This window comes from Telmatherina bonti (assembly GCF_933228915.1).
Source record: "Telmatherina bonti genome assembly, chromosome: 19".
NCBI classification, from domain to species: Eukaryota; Metazoa; Chordata; class Actinopteri; order Atheriniformes; family Telmatherinidae; genus Telmatherina; species Telmatherina bonti.
The window spans coordinates 12,920,102-12,935,665 of record NC_136617.1 but is presented as its reverse complement, the minus strand read 5'-3'; the positions used below and the strand labels follow the sequence as shown (position 1 = coordinate 12,935,665).

The 15,564-nt window shown below is 39.1% G+C and overlaps 1 protein-coding gene across 1 annotated transcript in view; it reads right to left on the bottom strand.

The window, feature by feature from the left end:
• The window catches only part of LOC306770446 (glutamate receptor ionotropic, kainate 5-like), a gene marked incomplete at its 3' end in the record, with an annotated part of 106,436 nt that overhangs the window by 56,978 nt on the left and 33,894 nt on the right, over window positions 1–15,564 (bottom strand). Inside the window, exons 5-8 of the mRNA XM_079259301.1 lie at window positions 15,336–15,514; window positions 12,505–12,558; window positions 5,514–5,675; window positions 787–939 (exon numbers count right to left, since the gene is read on the bottom strand). Of these exons, the coding sequence (XP_079115427.1) occupies window positions 787–939; window positions 5,514–5,675; window positions 12,505–12,558; window positions 15,336–15,514 (548 nt within the window). The remainder of the gene's footprint in view (window positions 1–786; window positions 940–5,513; window positions 5,676–12,504; window positions 12,559–15,335; window positions 15,515–15,564) is intronic.

Below are 15,564 nucleotides of genomic sequence, written 5' to 3'. Positions count from 1 at the left end.
AAGGGTACGCTGTGCTCATAAAAACGAAGGACTTATTCAGGATCAGGGCTCAGGTATGCTGCGGTGTTGAAATGATGCTGGGTTGGCACAGGGTCCAGTTTGCCAGGAAAATATCTATCACAACATGACAACACCACTACTAGTCTGAACTGTTAATACAAAGTAGGATAAATCCATGATTTTGTGTTGTTTGCACCAAATTCTGACCCTACCATCTGACCGCTGAAGCTGGAATGATGACTGATCAGACCAGGTGATGTTTCCTGGACGTTTTCTCTGTCAACACTAGAGATGGTTGTGTTTGAAACTCCCAATATATATCAAATTTCTTAAATACTCCGACCAGCTAGTGTGACAACAATAACCAGTCAATTAAATCCCATTTCCTCTGCATATGTACGCTCAGTTTGAACTCCATAAAGTCCTCTTTGCCACGTCTACATGACTCAATATGTTGATTAACTGCCATGTTGATTGGCAGCTGAACAGGTGGAGACTAACTTTAAAGAGGCCTGTGCCTGTCTGACAATGAAGTAATGCAAAACACAGGTGTGCTATAACTTTATAGGACATTCGCAGGGAATTTGAGCCAATATATACATAGTAGTGATCAAGTTTGTGAAAGTTTGTGTGGACCAACAAATGTGTTGTACTTTCTGGAGTAAGATTGCTTTGTTAAAACCTTTGTTAAAACCTGGTTATTAAAAATACCTGTCTTAAAGAGTGATCTGAATCCACCTTTTTACAGTGACAAAGAATGTGAAAAAGATATGTGTGTGTGTTTACCATGCGTAGGTAGTTCATGAGGCTGGTTCCGTGCTGCCAGATGAGCGGGGAGGTGCAGCTCAGCGGCTTTACCCCAATCTCCTGGCTACGGTTCAGCTCCCTGACGGCGCTCACGACAACATGAACGGCATCAAACATCAGAGCAGATGACAGCTAGGCGTTAAGAAAGACAAAATAAGACGTAAACTCATCTGTCAAACCGATCTGTAACAACATACAAACAACTCCTGTTGCTTTTTAAAGCAATTTTACATTTAACATGAGAACAACAACAACAGCAAATGTGAGCGATGTGTTTAAGTGGCTGTTCCATTATTTCCTGTGATCTTATCAAAACACGCAGCGACTCTGCAATTCCAGGTGATAACTCCCCTTAAATTCCCCCCCAGCAGCTCGGCTTTCTGACATCTACTTACCTGTTGTGTGTGTGTGTGTTTATGTTTGCTGTCTGGGTAACACCAAAGCCCAGTCCACTGCGCCTTATGAAGCAACACCAAACCTTTTATGAAGTCTGATCAATTTCCAAATCCTCATAAAACGTTTTATTAGCTGCAACATAAGTACACATCTCAAGACGTCACTGACATTTTAAAATAATCATTTCAGTACACTTTAGTGCCGAAGAGCATGCCAAATCACTGTGATATTTTAATTTGGTTTAACTTTCAATCACAAAACTGTGGTTTTAACTTTTGGTACACGCAATAACTTTGCTTTTCTTTGGATTTTGCTCCTCATATCTGATGTTCATCCAGATAATATTTTGAAGCCTCTTCTTTGTTGGGGTCATTGTCCTACCATGACCTTGGACATCATATTTTTGGTTCTTTGCACCATAAAATTAAATTAATATCACTTACATTAGAAACCCTCAATCCTGGTCCTCGAGAACCGGTGTCCTGCAGGTTTTCCAAGTGTCCCTGCTGCAACACACCTGACTAAGATTCATACAAGCTATGCATGTCTGCTAAATATGCATAGATTTGAGTGAGGTGTGTCGCAGCAGGGACACATGGAAAGCCTGCAGGACACCGGGCCTCGAGGACCAGGGTTGAGGATCCTTGACTTACACTTACATAAGTTCCTCTCCACTCCATCTGAAATGCCGACCATGCTGGCCTCAAGAGTTGTTTAGCAGCTTTGTATCAACACAAAGTTCTAGTGAAGCTTCTGTATGGTAGGAAAAACTACTTACCCCTGATGGCACTCTGCTCTAAAGCTCTTCAAATGGCTAATTTTGTGAGTGTACACTTACACTAAAATAGAGGCAGCGTTTATGTGCTTCACTTCTGCTGCATCCGACTTTGTAGAGCTGCAGTTTTTAGAACAGGTTACATCAATGTCAATAGCTCATTCTTGACGATAGAGGTTTCCAGATCCAACGCTGGTCTGGTGACATGAAGTTTGCTGTTGCTTCACAGGTGAGGGCAGCAAGATTATGGCAGCAGGACAAAGGAAAAATAAAGCTCTACTGATATAAGCTGCGTTCAGCTCATGCCTCTAAGCGATCCTATCAGAGTGTGATGTTCTGGTTTGTTTGGTCAGTTGTCAGTCAAACTGACACACTCAGCGAATCAGATAAATTGTGCAGAGGCAGACTCACACAATCTGTCTCTGGCTGATAAAAAAAAAAATACGGATGCGTGAGCGTGATTGGAGCTTCCAACAAGTCAATAGTTCCAGGACTGGATGACGATAACTAATTACAGTTTGAGCAGAGGGAAGACAGATGCAGGAAGTGTGGGAAATAATTGATAGCTTTCACTAGTCTGTCTGTCTAGTCCCACAGCTGTTTCTTTTATCTCCTTCGTGTCACCTTCAGGTGACTATATTCAGAGTAAATCCATCTGCAACTCTGACATCATGTCCCATTTGCTTGCCAACGTAATATGCAATACTCATATATATATATATATATATATATATATATATCCCAGCAAATTATCTGCATAAATGTGTTAAACAACGTGTTACTTGACTCCACCTTTGGAGTATTGTAGTTAATTTGCATGTGGAAGAAATTGGTTCTGTGTGAACCTAGTAAGAAAAAAGGTGGATTAAAGTCATATCAACACAAAAAATAATTTAGAACCAATAAAAACACTGAACCTGCCAAGTCAATGACTTCTTATGAGTTACTAACCCTTAGAAAGTTGTTTAACTAGATTAGTTAATATAAACTAGCTAACTATGATATGAAGATGCAGCTGTTAAGGTTTTCCAGAACTTGTTTCTGTTCTGCACAGCTGAAACGATGTCTGTCTCTAGCCATCCGCCATCACAGCTGTGACTGAAAAGTGTGTGAAACTTTATTTTCCAGACAGTATAACAATAGGTGGGTGGATGGAAAATGCAGCAGTAGTTTGCATTAGATTGATTTTTGGCTCATTTTTGAATGGGAACGTGTTTATTACTAGTGACAATTAATTAAATAATCAATTAATTTCCATCAAAAAATGAACAATATTGATGTTTATTTATTCATGGGTGTATTACTATAATGGGATTTTTTATTTTTTATTTTTTACTTTATCATAACAAAATCAGAAAATTACATAACCTTTTGAAAACCTAAAGCCTACAAGGGTACTAAATGAACAGATGGGGCCAAAGTTTGCAGACCTTGCCTGAACTACCCGCATTCATAACTTTTCTAATTATGTAATTTTGTTGAGCTCCATTATATCAGAGATTAATTTCACATACTATACTGCACATTGATTTGATAGAGGTATGGAGCAACTAATATGATATTAATTTTATTATATTTATTTTATTAATGATAATATATCTTATATTATATTAATATAATAGTATATTAATTTTTAACTTGAATTTCTTTTCTGTTTGTTTGTTATTTTTTAATGAGCCTGAAACTTGTTTCATTTCTGTGATTGGCTATCTTAACTTATTTTTCACCAGTAACACATATACTAATATTTACACATCCCAAAAAGTCTCACTTTGCTATGGATCCTTGACTATGACTCCAAAAATAGTTAAGGAAAATGATAGTAGTGAAGATATACTCATTTAATAATAGATGTGTAGTTTTTGAACAGTGTCCTACAAAAATAGGTATCTGATTAGGGGGCTAGTCCTCATTGTAATTCATATATAAGGTTAATTTTAATCATATATCAACGTTTAGGATTCCTTTTACTTCCTTCTTTAAGCTTGACAGGAGAAACATAAATAAAGAAACCCCCACTGAAAGTTTTCTGCAGTAATAAAGCTGCTTTCAGTTGTTGACAAATGTGTTTGTTATTTGCTATATTAAAGCCAATGTCACTGCTTCCTTGATATCAGTGCTGCAAATGAGACAAGCACTCTGACAGAGTAGATTTATCCTGATGGGCCTATTAATTATAAACGAGACAGATAACAGAGACAGCATCGATTTAAACCTGAACTTAAAGAAAAGCACTCTTGCGTTGTTATTTACCTTATCTCACAAATTTAGCTCATGATAGGTCGTATACTAACTACATTTATACTATTATACTAAGGTATAAAATATAGAATTGCGTAATCACAATTAATTTGACCAAAAAGGATATCAGATTTATAGAAAGAAGTGGAAACACCAGTTTATGATTCCATGTTTTTCTGTTTTCTTGTGAAAGATAAGATGCTAATAATCAAAGATTTCCAGCAGCAGCTTATACATTTCTGGCCCAGATGCTTGTTGCAAAGTAAGACCAAGCATCTCTTCAGTATTTATTCAAGCTGTGTAACTTGTAAAATAGATTTCTGCTTTCCAAAGAGAATCTGAAGATTATAACTGAATGATTTTCTCTCTTCACTTCCAGTTTGAAATGACACAGTATGAATAAAAATGATTGCTTTTATAAGAAAGGATTAAAAAAATGTCAACATTAGTTACAGCAGTGGTTCCCAAACTGGGGGCGCGGCAAGGCTAAATAAAACTTGGGAGTTTTTACACCAGATAAATTTGTAAAAATATAATTGGAAATGATGATAAATCAACAAAAGAGACTTCAAGTACAAAAAAAAAAAAAGAAGCAAACTATCATGGAGTATATCTGTCACAGCTTGACCAGTAATAATAATCACCAACGGTGGGTAATAATGAGACCATAGTCTTTTGCATGGACCAAAATAGTATCATTTAATATCATGAAGTACGAAGCCAAACAAGTTACACCACCACTTGTGGACTTTTCTCAACAGAAAGAAAAGCCTGCAGGTTACTTTAGAAATAAACTATCCAACTATCATATAAAGCAAAGTTGTTTTACTAAAGCAGCATCGTCTCATAGAAAACTCCCCTCAACCAAAAGTAGTAGTAGTGTTTGACTCTAAAGCAGAAGAATGGATAATAATACTGACACGGTTTTTATTATAGTTACCTACAATACAGCCACTGAAACTAAAGACGCATTTCTTAGTATGTTTCTTTAGTTTATGTGACGGGAGGGGGCGGGGGGGGGGGGGGGGGGGGGGGGGCTTGACATCATTGTCGTCAATAACAAGGGGGCCCTGCAGAAAAAGTTTGGAAACCACTGAGTTACAGGAAGTTAAGGAAGTGTTAAGTATGAAGTGTATAAGAGACTTTGTAAGCCATTTATGTCAGGTTTTCTTGGTTTTCACTACTCTAGGTCAGACTATTTCAGTCTTACATCCTGTGTTTATGGATGTTTGATACTAAATGAGACCGTAGCCAAGAACATTTCAGAACTCTGAGGCGACTATGAGTCTCTCACCGCCGGTCCTGGGTATGGGCTGATGTTGCAGCCTTCCCTCCAGGACAGGTTCAGACTCCTGATGAACTCCAGGTAGAAAGGATGGCTTTTGTTCAGCATGGAGAAGCCCAAAATGTTGGACTGATCACCGACCACATCATCTAGCTGGAGCAGAGGGAAATCCTAAGGACAGATGACAAAAAGAGAGAAATATGGGAGAGAATATGGGGGTTTGCCTAAAAAGTAGATATGCCGTGCATAAGTAAAGGCCATTTAGTCTAAGAGCAGGAGGTGGGGTAGGGAGGGTAGTGGGTTAGGGGGGAGGATCTTAAATGACTGACAGATGAGAGATAAGGGGCAGGAAGAGGAAAATGGAAACAAACAAACAGCCTGATTGAGGCTGCACGACATTAAGTTCAGTTAAAATTCAGAGCAGGGTAGTACAGAGAAAGGACAAAGATGGACATCACACACCGGAAAATTTCAAAGAACCTAAAATAGTTCTTGTAGACAAGTTGGTGTCACGTTGAGCTCTGCTGCTGAAACAAACCAATAGTACAGCAATAGCAGACGAGAGTTAAAGCTAGGGTAGGTAATGTTGGGGAGCTAACAAGGTGTGAAAGTCTTGGCTCCTCCCCCTCTGGTTTTGCTCCTTGTGTGATCCAAGACTTCTTTCTTACCTCCGCCAAGGAGGTGATGTTTTTACCATCATTTATCTGTTTGTGTTCAAGGTAACTCAAAAAGGTATGGATGGATTTTATTAAAATTTCCAGGAGTTGTTGGAAATGTGAAACAGAAGAACAGGTTGAATTTTGGTGGTGATCCGGATCACCGTTTAGATCCAGGAATGTTTTAAAGGCCGTAGCAGAGGTTTGCGCTCTCCGAGTGTTTTTGTAGTTTGCAGCTTTTTCTACCAACTATTTTCTCTTTCTCGGCTGTTTAGTGGGAAGAGGCAAATAAACCGAGATGGGTCGGGGAAATCCTTCCTGCATTTTCTCATCTATGAAGAAGATTACAAAATATGAACAAAATATGAACTTCAATTCGGCCCGAATGTTTGGATTGGTCAGAGTTTTTACAGATTTACGGTAAACTGAGGAGTCTCACTATACACTACAAAAACCCAGCCTTAAAAAAACAAGAGAAAAAATATTCAAAAACTATGTAAATGTTGCTTAAAATAAAATAAATTATCTGCCAACAGAACAAGAAAATTTGGCTTGTCAAGACTTCCCGAAACAAGTAAAAGTACTCTTAAAACAAGAGGAATTCTCTGGCATAAAAACTAAGAATAATCTTACCTTAAAAAAATAAGCATATGTGTACTCAATTCAAGATTTTTAATCTTACTTAGAATTCAGTTTTTGCAGTGTATCTCTTCTTGTTCATGATTACAAAATGTACAGACAACTATCAGGACGAGGAACCACTTCACCCAGAGTTAAAAAAAAATGCCTCTGAACAAGATTAGCTAACCTAGCTTTAAACTGTTTGCTAGGCCCTCGTAGGATTTGTACTTAGCAACCCATGTCGATGATGACACATTTGGTTAAAGTTGTAAGGAAGCTGGAGGATACAGGAGGATGAGCAAAACTCCTTTGCTGGAGTTGTGCTTTCCAAGCTGCATTGAAGTCAATGATGCTAATGTGTTGGCGCATAAATGATGCATTCCTGTACATTCACTGACTGAGCAGAAAGATTTCTCCCTTTTCATATTTCAGTTCTAGTCCAACTAATCTTTACACTAAAACTGGTTTATCACTGATCTGTACATATTATCCTACATGAGCAAAAGAAACATCTAATGACCTCTTTTTGTTCAACTACTTGCGTTAACCAGAAAAATTATCCAAAGTCACATTCTTTAATCAAACATTCGCTTCTTTCTCGGCTCCTGCTTTTATTCCGACACATCGTTGTATCATCCCCATCTGAGAAAAACATATTTGTCTTAAACTGATCCTTTAATGAATCCTTTCAGTGCAGTCTGTCATTGAAACAGATTGCAGATTCTGTCTCTTTCAAACTCTACTTTAAGCCGTGTTTATTGGTTTTAAGCGCTTCAACACATTAACTAAAAAGAAATATTTGCTCATATCTTGAGAAAACCACAAGCTTGAACAGGCAGCTAATGGCAGAAGCAAGTTTCTTCTGTCAGACGCCGGCGAGATGAGCGACTGAAAAAGCAGCTGATCTGTGCTCCTGTGGACACGTAATTATCAGAAATCTCATTATGCGGAATGTCTCTTGTATTAACTAAGCCTTTCTTCTGATATTATGGTCACTAACAGAACCTTACAAGCTGCTGTGTGTTCACTGTGTTTAAACAGAAACCTTGGATATAGGTGGAGGACAAACTGTACAGATTACAGCTGCATGTCCAGATGCTGGGGATGAAAATGAGAAGTTGTGCGACTCATTTTCTTTTCCTTAAAACTGCCACATCCTGTAAACCTGCTTATTTCGTTGCTGCTGCACTGATTCAAAAACAAATTAATTTCAGCAGGAGCAAAACATATAGATAGGTGCAAACGTGGAAAGACAAACAGCAATTACCTGGACTGAATTTCAATTTCATGCTGCGGAAAGTCTAAATATAATATTTAAAGATAAGCTCCTGGTGATCAGAGATCTTTGACAAAACCCTGTGTATTTATATTACAAACTTTTTTCCAGGGTTGTTGGACTGAAAACAAAATATGCATGTTTTATATATATATTTTTTTTTTTTTTTTTTTTATCTGACACCCTGGCTGTTGTTGTAGTTCTTATGCGGATGTTTATCTTTTGTTTTTGCAAATTTCTACTTTGTTGTTTTATATTAGACGCAATAAAACTTTAAAAAGACATCTGGTCAGCGGTCGTCCACTGTCGGACAGACAGGCTGTCATCATCAGTGTTTGGCTGCGTTTGCTATTTCATAAAATCATTTGGCACAGAAGCTTTTCAGCCTGCAAAGACAATGTCTAGAGGGTAAGAGGAGGTTGAGGGGAGGCTTGTTTGTTTCTTTACATCACCATCAAGGTTGAAAATGGATGCTTTTCTGGAACGCTCTCTGTCCAGCTCTTAATTCGTACCTCACTGTGAGGTTAATATCCTTTCCCTGAAATCTCCCTTTTTTTCTCTTATTTCCTTCACATTGTCCCAGCCTTTGGGGAAACTGTTGCTGCTATTGTTTCTGTTGCACTCTGCGGATGCCAAATCAATTTCAGCAGCAGCCAGGCCGGCTGTCAGACTGTTAGCCTGCCAGCACTGACAAAGAGCAGTTAGCTGGCCGGGTTGCAGGGAGCAGGCCGACACTGCCAAAGGAAGAAACACTGCGACAGCATTCCAGAAGGACACCAGCGATGATGTGACTGCAGCACAGTTTACACTTGATGTTCATTTCGAGAGAAGCAGATTTTCAGCAGCCATTTAGGGCAGGGCGAGTCCAGGCTGGGAAACTATGAGGGGACGATGCAAACAATTTCAGCATGGCTCAGATTTCTGGATTTTCAGTAGCAATGACCAAACTTTGTAGGACTTAGATTATTCCATTCCCCAAATGATCATTTTATATCTTCAGGAGTTTGATAGGTCATATCAATACCTATGACTTCCTGATTACTTCACCCAGACTAAGAGAGTCCTGGCCTTTGAGTCTCACATCCTGGCTCTCAATCATTCCAGGATATTGACCACATGCCCAGATGAACCTCTTAAGAAGCACTGGGGCAGGAAATTGTTTTTGGGCCCCAACAGACCCCCATTATACACAGCATTTTTATTATTTTCTCATGCATCCAGTAACCAATCCTCTACAGCTAAAATGGCAGCAAATTTGAGAAGTTGCAGGTTATTTAAAAAGAAAAAAAGAAACACACCATAGCCGCTCTCATTTATGCAGCTGTCAGCTATCACACACATATCTGGTCCCATATTTATGCCCAAGGCCAGTGCCATCCATTATTAACAACTCTATGGCTAAGCCTAGACTTTAACTTTAGCTGGTTAGTGCAAAACACTGAATACTATGATACAAGACCAATGGCCTCCCAAGCTCATGCCTTGGCCAGTGTGTCACACCTCAATTCAATTAAATTCAACTTTATTTATATAGCGTCAAATTACGGCAATGCCATCTCAAGATGCTTTACAGACAGAGAAGAAAACATAATGAAGGTCAATTCATAATAGCCTATATAAGGAAACCAACAGATTGAGTTGGGTCCAACTCAATCTCCCATTCCGAGCAAGCACACTGGCAACAGTAGGAAGGGAAAAACTCCCTTTTAACAGGAAGGTAACCTCCGGCAGAACCTGGCTCAAGGACAAGCAGCCATCTACCTCTGCTGTGTGGGGGGAAGAGGACAGAAAGACAACAGACAACAGGAACTGCTACTCCCAGCCAGGGAGACCTGCTGAGACAGAGCTCACCCATCTTTCATTCCAAACTGATGTGAAACTCTGTATATTTGCTGACCAAACCCTTCCAAAAGTAAAAGAGTAAGGCAAAACTCCTAGTTGCTCTGGCTTCCTCCCACCATCCAAAGACATGCATGTTAGATTAATTGGTTACTCTAAAAAGCCCGTAGGTGTGAATGTGAGCGCGAGTGGCTGTTCGTCTCTGTGTGGCCCTGTGATGGACTGGCGAGCTGTCCAGGGTGTACCCCGCCTTTCACCCAAAGCCTGCTGGGATAGGCTCCAACTTCCCTGTGACTCTTCATCGGATTAAGCGGTTAGGATACTGAATGAATGAATGGAAACTCCTAGTTGACTTGAAGATGAATGTCTAAAATATCATACAAAGCATTATTATTAGTGGTAAGAGTTTATACAAAATTGGGCAAAAAGCCCCTTTACTGGTGATCATCGTTAAGGAAAAACAGTACAGATGAGAAAGATTCACCAAACTCCACCACATGTTTTATCACATACCTGTACATTTTCAGTATGTTGCACAGTTGCTATTACATTAAAATATTTGTTAGGGCAGACTTATAAACACTTATTTACCCTTCATTGGGCAAATGACCATATTTGATCACTTCATTGGACAGATCATGCTTCGACACATCTGATTCAATATAAATGGATCTCCTCAACAACTCATCAAGGATCTGCTCAAGTCAGTCAATGACCCATTAATCTATGTCCGGTGTGCTGATTAATAGAAAACATGTTTAACCTGCAGAATGGTCGACCAGAACTGGACATCCCTGATATAATTAATACCAACAAACTTAACTTTTTTTGTTTTGTTTTCTTTACTCTGTCACATGTGTCAGATAAACTTAATGTTATGCATGTGGTTCTAGTGTTCTATGAAAACAAATGGTGCTAAAGGTTCAGTTTCTCACATTCTGCTTGGATCATGAATATAACCATTGGTTGCTATGGTTTCTCCTAGAAAGGAGGCGTTCTTTTAAAGTGGTCAGGCAGGAACAGAAAGAAAGGGTGATCAAATCAGCACTACCTGCACACTTACAACTTTTCGATTTACCATTGTTTTCGGGCAAGAGACCGCACATGAATGTAAGGTGCACCTTCACAGAGTGTGCAGCAACTCAATTTCCTTCTTCAACAGCCACATCGATCACCTTTAACTTGACGACTGCGTCATATCCATTTCATTGTGTGTTTTCCATGATGAGGGTGTGTGCAAGAAGCGCAAAATGACCTATTAGGCAGTAAAATCCATAAAAGCAGCTGCATCATTGTTTAAGCTGGATTCAAATCATGTAAAAAAGTAGCAGCTGAAATCAAACAGCTTTTTACATTCATCTATGTTTTCATTTTAAGTCGTCTTTGGACTCAAACATGTTGTTTTCTTGTGTTGCTCATGGACTCAGCAGTTTGAGATCCACCAAGCCAGCAGGGTGTGTTTAATCCAAAGTTCAAGATAGTTCATGTATGGCCCTTCAGTAGGTCACTGATGTGTGTGGAAGTGAGGTGGAGGAATACGTTTTCGTTTGGTCCATTTCCAAGGTTCGCCTCATAGGAAAAACGACGATGTTGACCTTGGTATGTTAGACCTGCAACTGCCTTTGACATGGCAGCATTGCGAGCTGAGGCAGAGATCATGACGAGTTGTTATTTATGAAGCCTCTTTATGCAAGGGCATCATTGATGAAAAGGGAAGATATGAGAGTTTAGTTTGATGTAAAAACAAGCTGCATACAAAAAGCTAGACAGCATCAACTAAGACTGTGATGACAAGATGAAAAAGAGGAAAATTAGGACCAGTGAATGTCAAGAAAAGTCAGAGGAGAGCAGAAAGAAATAGAGACAGAAAACAAATAAAAAAGACAAAAATAATACATTACGGGAAGTAAAAATATATAACCAAAGTAAGACAAAGGACTGCTTTAAGGAATAGGACAGGACAGGCAAAGAAAGTCGAAACAAAATAAAATAGGAAAAGAGAAATGGAAACAAAGGTAATTAAATAAAATAGAAACATGGAGAAGGGGATAAAACATTAATCAATGATCAATGGAGAAGTTGTAATGGAGCAAAAAGGGGTCAGTTCTTTCCAGTGATGGGAAGATTACAGAAATGAAAGACAAACAACAGGAATGAAAGCTTTAAAAAGAATAGCTGGCTTCAAAATGGCACCAAGAGTGGAAAAATGTTCAATACAGCACAGAGAACATGTATGTTAAGCATGAATAACAATGGGCCTAATCTTTATCCTTGAGGCCCGGCTCTGTTAACCATCATCAAACCAGGCCTGTTGGAAAATGGTCATAAAGGACAGAAAGATTTACAAAAGGAAACAAGACAGTAAGAAGGGCCAAGGAGAAAAACCTCAGGAAAAGTGGATGTTTGTTGAAGAACGATGTATGAGTGGAGAGTTATTTTCTTTTTGTCAGTCATCTTTTACTGTCTCCTTGTCTTCCCCCTATAAGCGTTTTCTAAGCACTTGTCAAATCAACCTTATATATAAGAATCTGTTGTTTCTATTTCACCTGGTGAAGGAAAAGTAAAATAAAATTAAATAACATAATTAGCACAGAGGGGTTACACCTACCATGGTGGTGAGGATGTATTTATAGAAGGCTGATGTCATCCCCAGCTCATTGGCCTGTAGATTACAATTAAAAAGAAAAAAAAAAGGACAGTTAAAACAGGAAGACTTAATTTCTTATGCATCAACTGATAAGACACCAGTCGCACTATACGCAGAAAGAAAAAACTACATTTTACACTGGGCACTGTCCTGAATTCCATGCAACTATGCGACAGACTCTACTCTACTTCTTAAAAAAAAAAAAAAACATAATACACCTGGAAAGTTTGGCAGAAATGAGAGAAAGAATGAAGATAATTAAAAAAAAAAAAGAAATAAATCAATTGTACCCTTATGTCTAGACATCCCAGCTTTATCTTGGCTAAATCTAGCCGAAGTAAGCATCTGAATTATAATTGCTGGGAGGTTGAAATGCTCTATCATAAAAACTTTCTGATGTATTTCGTCAAGTAACTCTTCGTTCTGTCAGTCTGGACTGCAGCCTTGTACTTATTTGGTCATTTTTCACAAGCAGGATCTGACAGGTTTCCCAGTACAAATGTTCACTGCCAGTGGTGATTTAAGCTGTCGGCTTCACACTGCAAAACCCGCAGAGTGCTTGTGTTGTTAACCTTTCTCACACACAGTGTGAGCTTGTGTGTCCTCCTGTCTGTCTGCAGATCCTTTGCTTTAGTGAATAAAAAAAAAACAAAAAAAAAAAACAAAACATTATTATGATGATACCAACTGCAGCAGCAGAGGACATTTATTGTGTATTTTACCAATTTCAGGTTCCAAGAACAAATATTTGAAGGTAAGTTAAACCTGGCCAAAAGCCAATTAATATAGTTTGAGACTGTTGTGACCTCTGTAGACCCTGCGAGTTTGGCTAGAAACCTGCCTGTGTTTGAAAGATCTCTTAACAGCGAAAAAAAAAAGAAATAAACATTGAAACTAAACAAGAAAAAGAGATGTTGCAGGCATGTAGCTGCACGGTTCAGACTTCCAGAATCCCAGGAGGAATTCCTGTTCATTGTGCAGACCCAAAGGATGCAGCTAGGATCACATCCTCTATTACATGGAACTGTGCAACATCATGCTGGGAAGTAAAATATAAGCAGTGAGATTGAATTGCACACATGTGAACAGTTTGGATTCCACTCGTTTATTTACAGCAAGACACCAGCTGTGACGGCTTGTTTTCCCCTATAAGTTTGTCTCTTCATGTATCTGAATTTGTGTCTTGCAATCTCCACTAAATCCAGAAAAGAATTTAAAATCAGTTTATCGATACAATTATGAAGCACCTAATGATCTATCTGTCAGTTTTTTTAAGATCTGACAGTTCTGATTATTCCTGAGAAAGCACTTTTTCACTCCTGGACTGCAGATTGACGTGTGGTTCCTCGAGTTTATGAAAGTAGAAGAGGGATGTTCATTTATCAGGATCCTGTTTTAAGGAGTCAGCTCACATTTGGAGGTTTGGGAAGAAATGAACCCTCTCGACCTGTAATAGAAGGCCTAAACTTTTCCTGATCGAATAAAGTTTAGGCTATAGTTATAGCTGGCAGAGTCTGACCAGTTGTTCCTTCAGTTATGCTGCTCTAGACCATAGACTGTATATAAAAAGATGGACAGAGCCTCCATGATGTCACCCATTGGTTTCTGAAGAGCTGAATAGAAGCTCAGTGAGCGGTTCCTACCATTGCCATCTTGGCAGGGGCATGGATGTCAAAGAGGTGGGCTGTGAGCGTCATGGTGGATGATTGACATTGAGCGAACTCCGAGCTGCCTGTAGCTAAGAGCTAACCGAGCTAACCCAGAGATAACAGGAGCTAACCAGCTAACAAAGTTAAGCGGGCTAAAGCTAAGTCACATTGTTAACAGGCTAAAAACCGCAGTTGTTCTACGTTCTTCTTACTTGAAGCAGGAGATCGGGTACCTGTCAGTCAAAAGGACACGCCCCTAAATATGATGAATTTCGAGATTAAATTACTTGTAATCAAGTGAGTTAGAAAAAAATTCACACCGTCATCAGTTGTCATGAAGGTAAACCTGACCTACTGAACTGAAAATGGATATAAACAGGATATAAACATGTTTATTTCTGATTTAAAGTTGGCCTTTTTAATATGGGAGTCTATGGGGATTCACTCTGTTTTGGAGCCGGCCCCTAGTGGATGAGGGGGGAACTACAGTTTTATGTACTTCTGCATTGGCTCTCTTTTTATCACCGGAGGCCATCTTTCATATACGGTCTATGCTCTAGACCCAAAACAGGCTTGGTGGCATAACCTTCTTTTGTTCTCTCCAGCAGCATGCAACTCTGGTCTAGTGGTTTTTATTAACACTTTTCTTTGTTTTGTTTTTTTTTTAACTACCAAGCACATGCTTCTTGTATTCCTGGCTCTGCTGGAGGCTTCTTCCTATTCAAACTGTTTTTCCTCTATACTGTTGCAACGTGTGTTCATGGAACAAGTGACTAAACTGAAGAGACATTCTGATGTAATAACTGGATTGGAGTAGAGTGTATTGTCTCAAATGAACTTTTGCTATAAATTGGTATAAAAGTGACCAAAATTAAACTGAGTGACAGGCTCTGACACTTGTATGTCATCACAAAATGGTACAATTTTCTTAATAATTTAGAGAACACCTCCTTGGAATAACCCATCTGGTAATCACTTGCTCCTTCTCGGTGAAATGCGTTGGAAAAAAAGCTGCTGAAATGAACGTAAACAACGTAAAGCGATGCAGATTTTAAAAAAGGTCACAAAAGAGCGGCTCAGAAAACAGCCCTGATCATATCTACAGTCAGATCTTGCAAGAGGTTATTAAGTGGGCCTTCTCACCTTCCGGAGGATGTGGTAGGATATCGAAGCATTTGCGTCAATGATGATTGTAGCGACTTTGTCATCACGGATCTCCTTGAGCAAGGGGGTGGGATCCAAGCTGTCGTCCAGCATCCGCACTGACAGTGTCTCCCTGGAGATGAGGAAGTGTCGGACCAGTTCCTCTAATCGCAGCAGGCCTAAAGGGGCAGGAAAAGAGGGAGACAAATTCTACTTTTTACTTGCACGA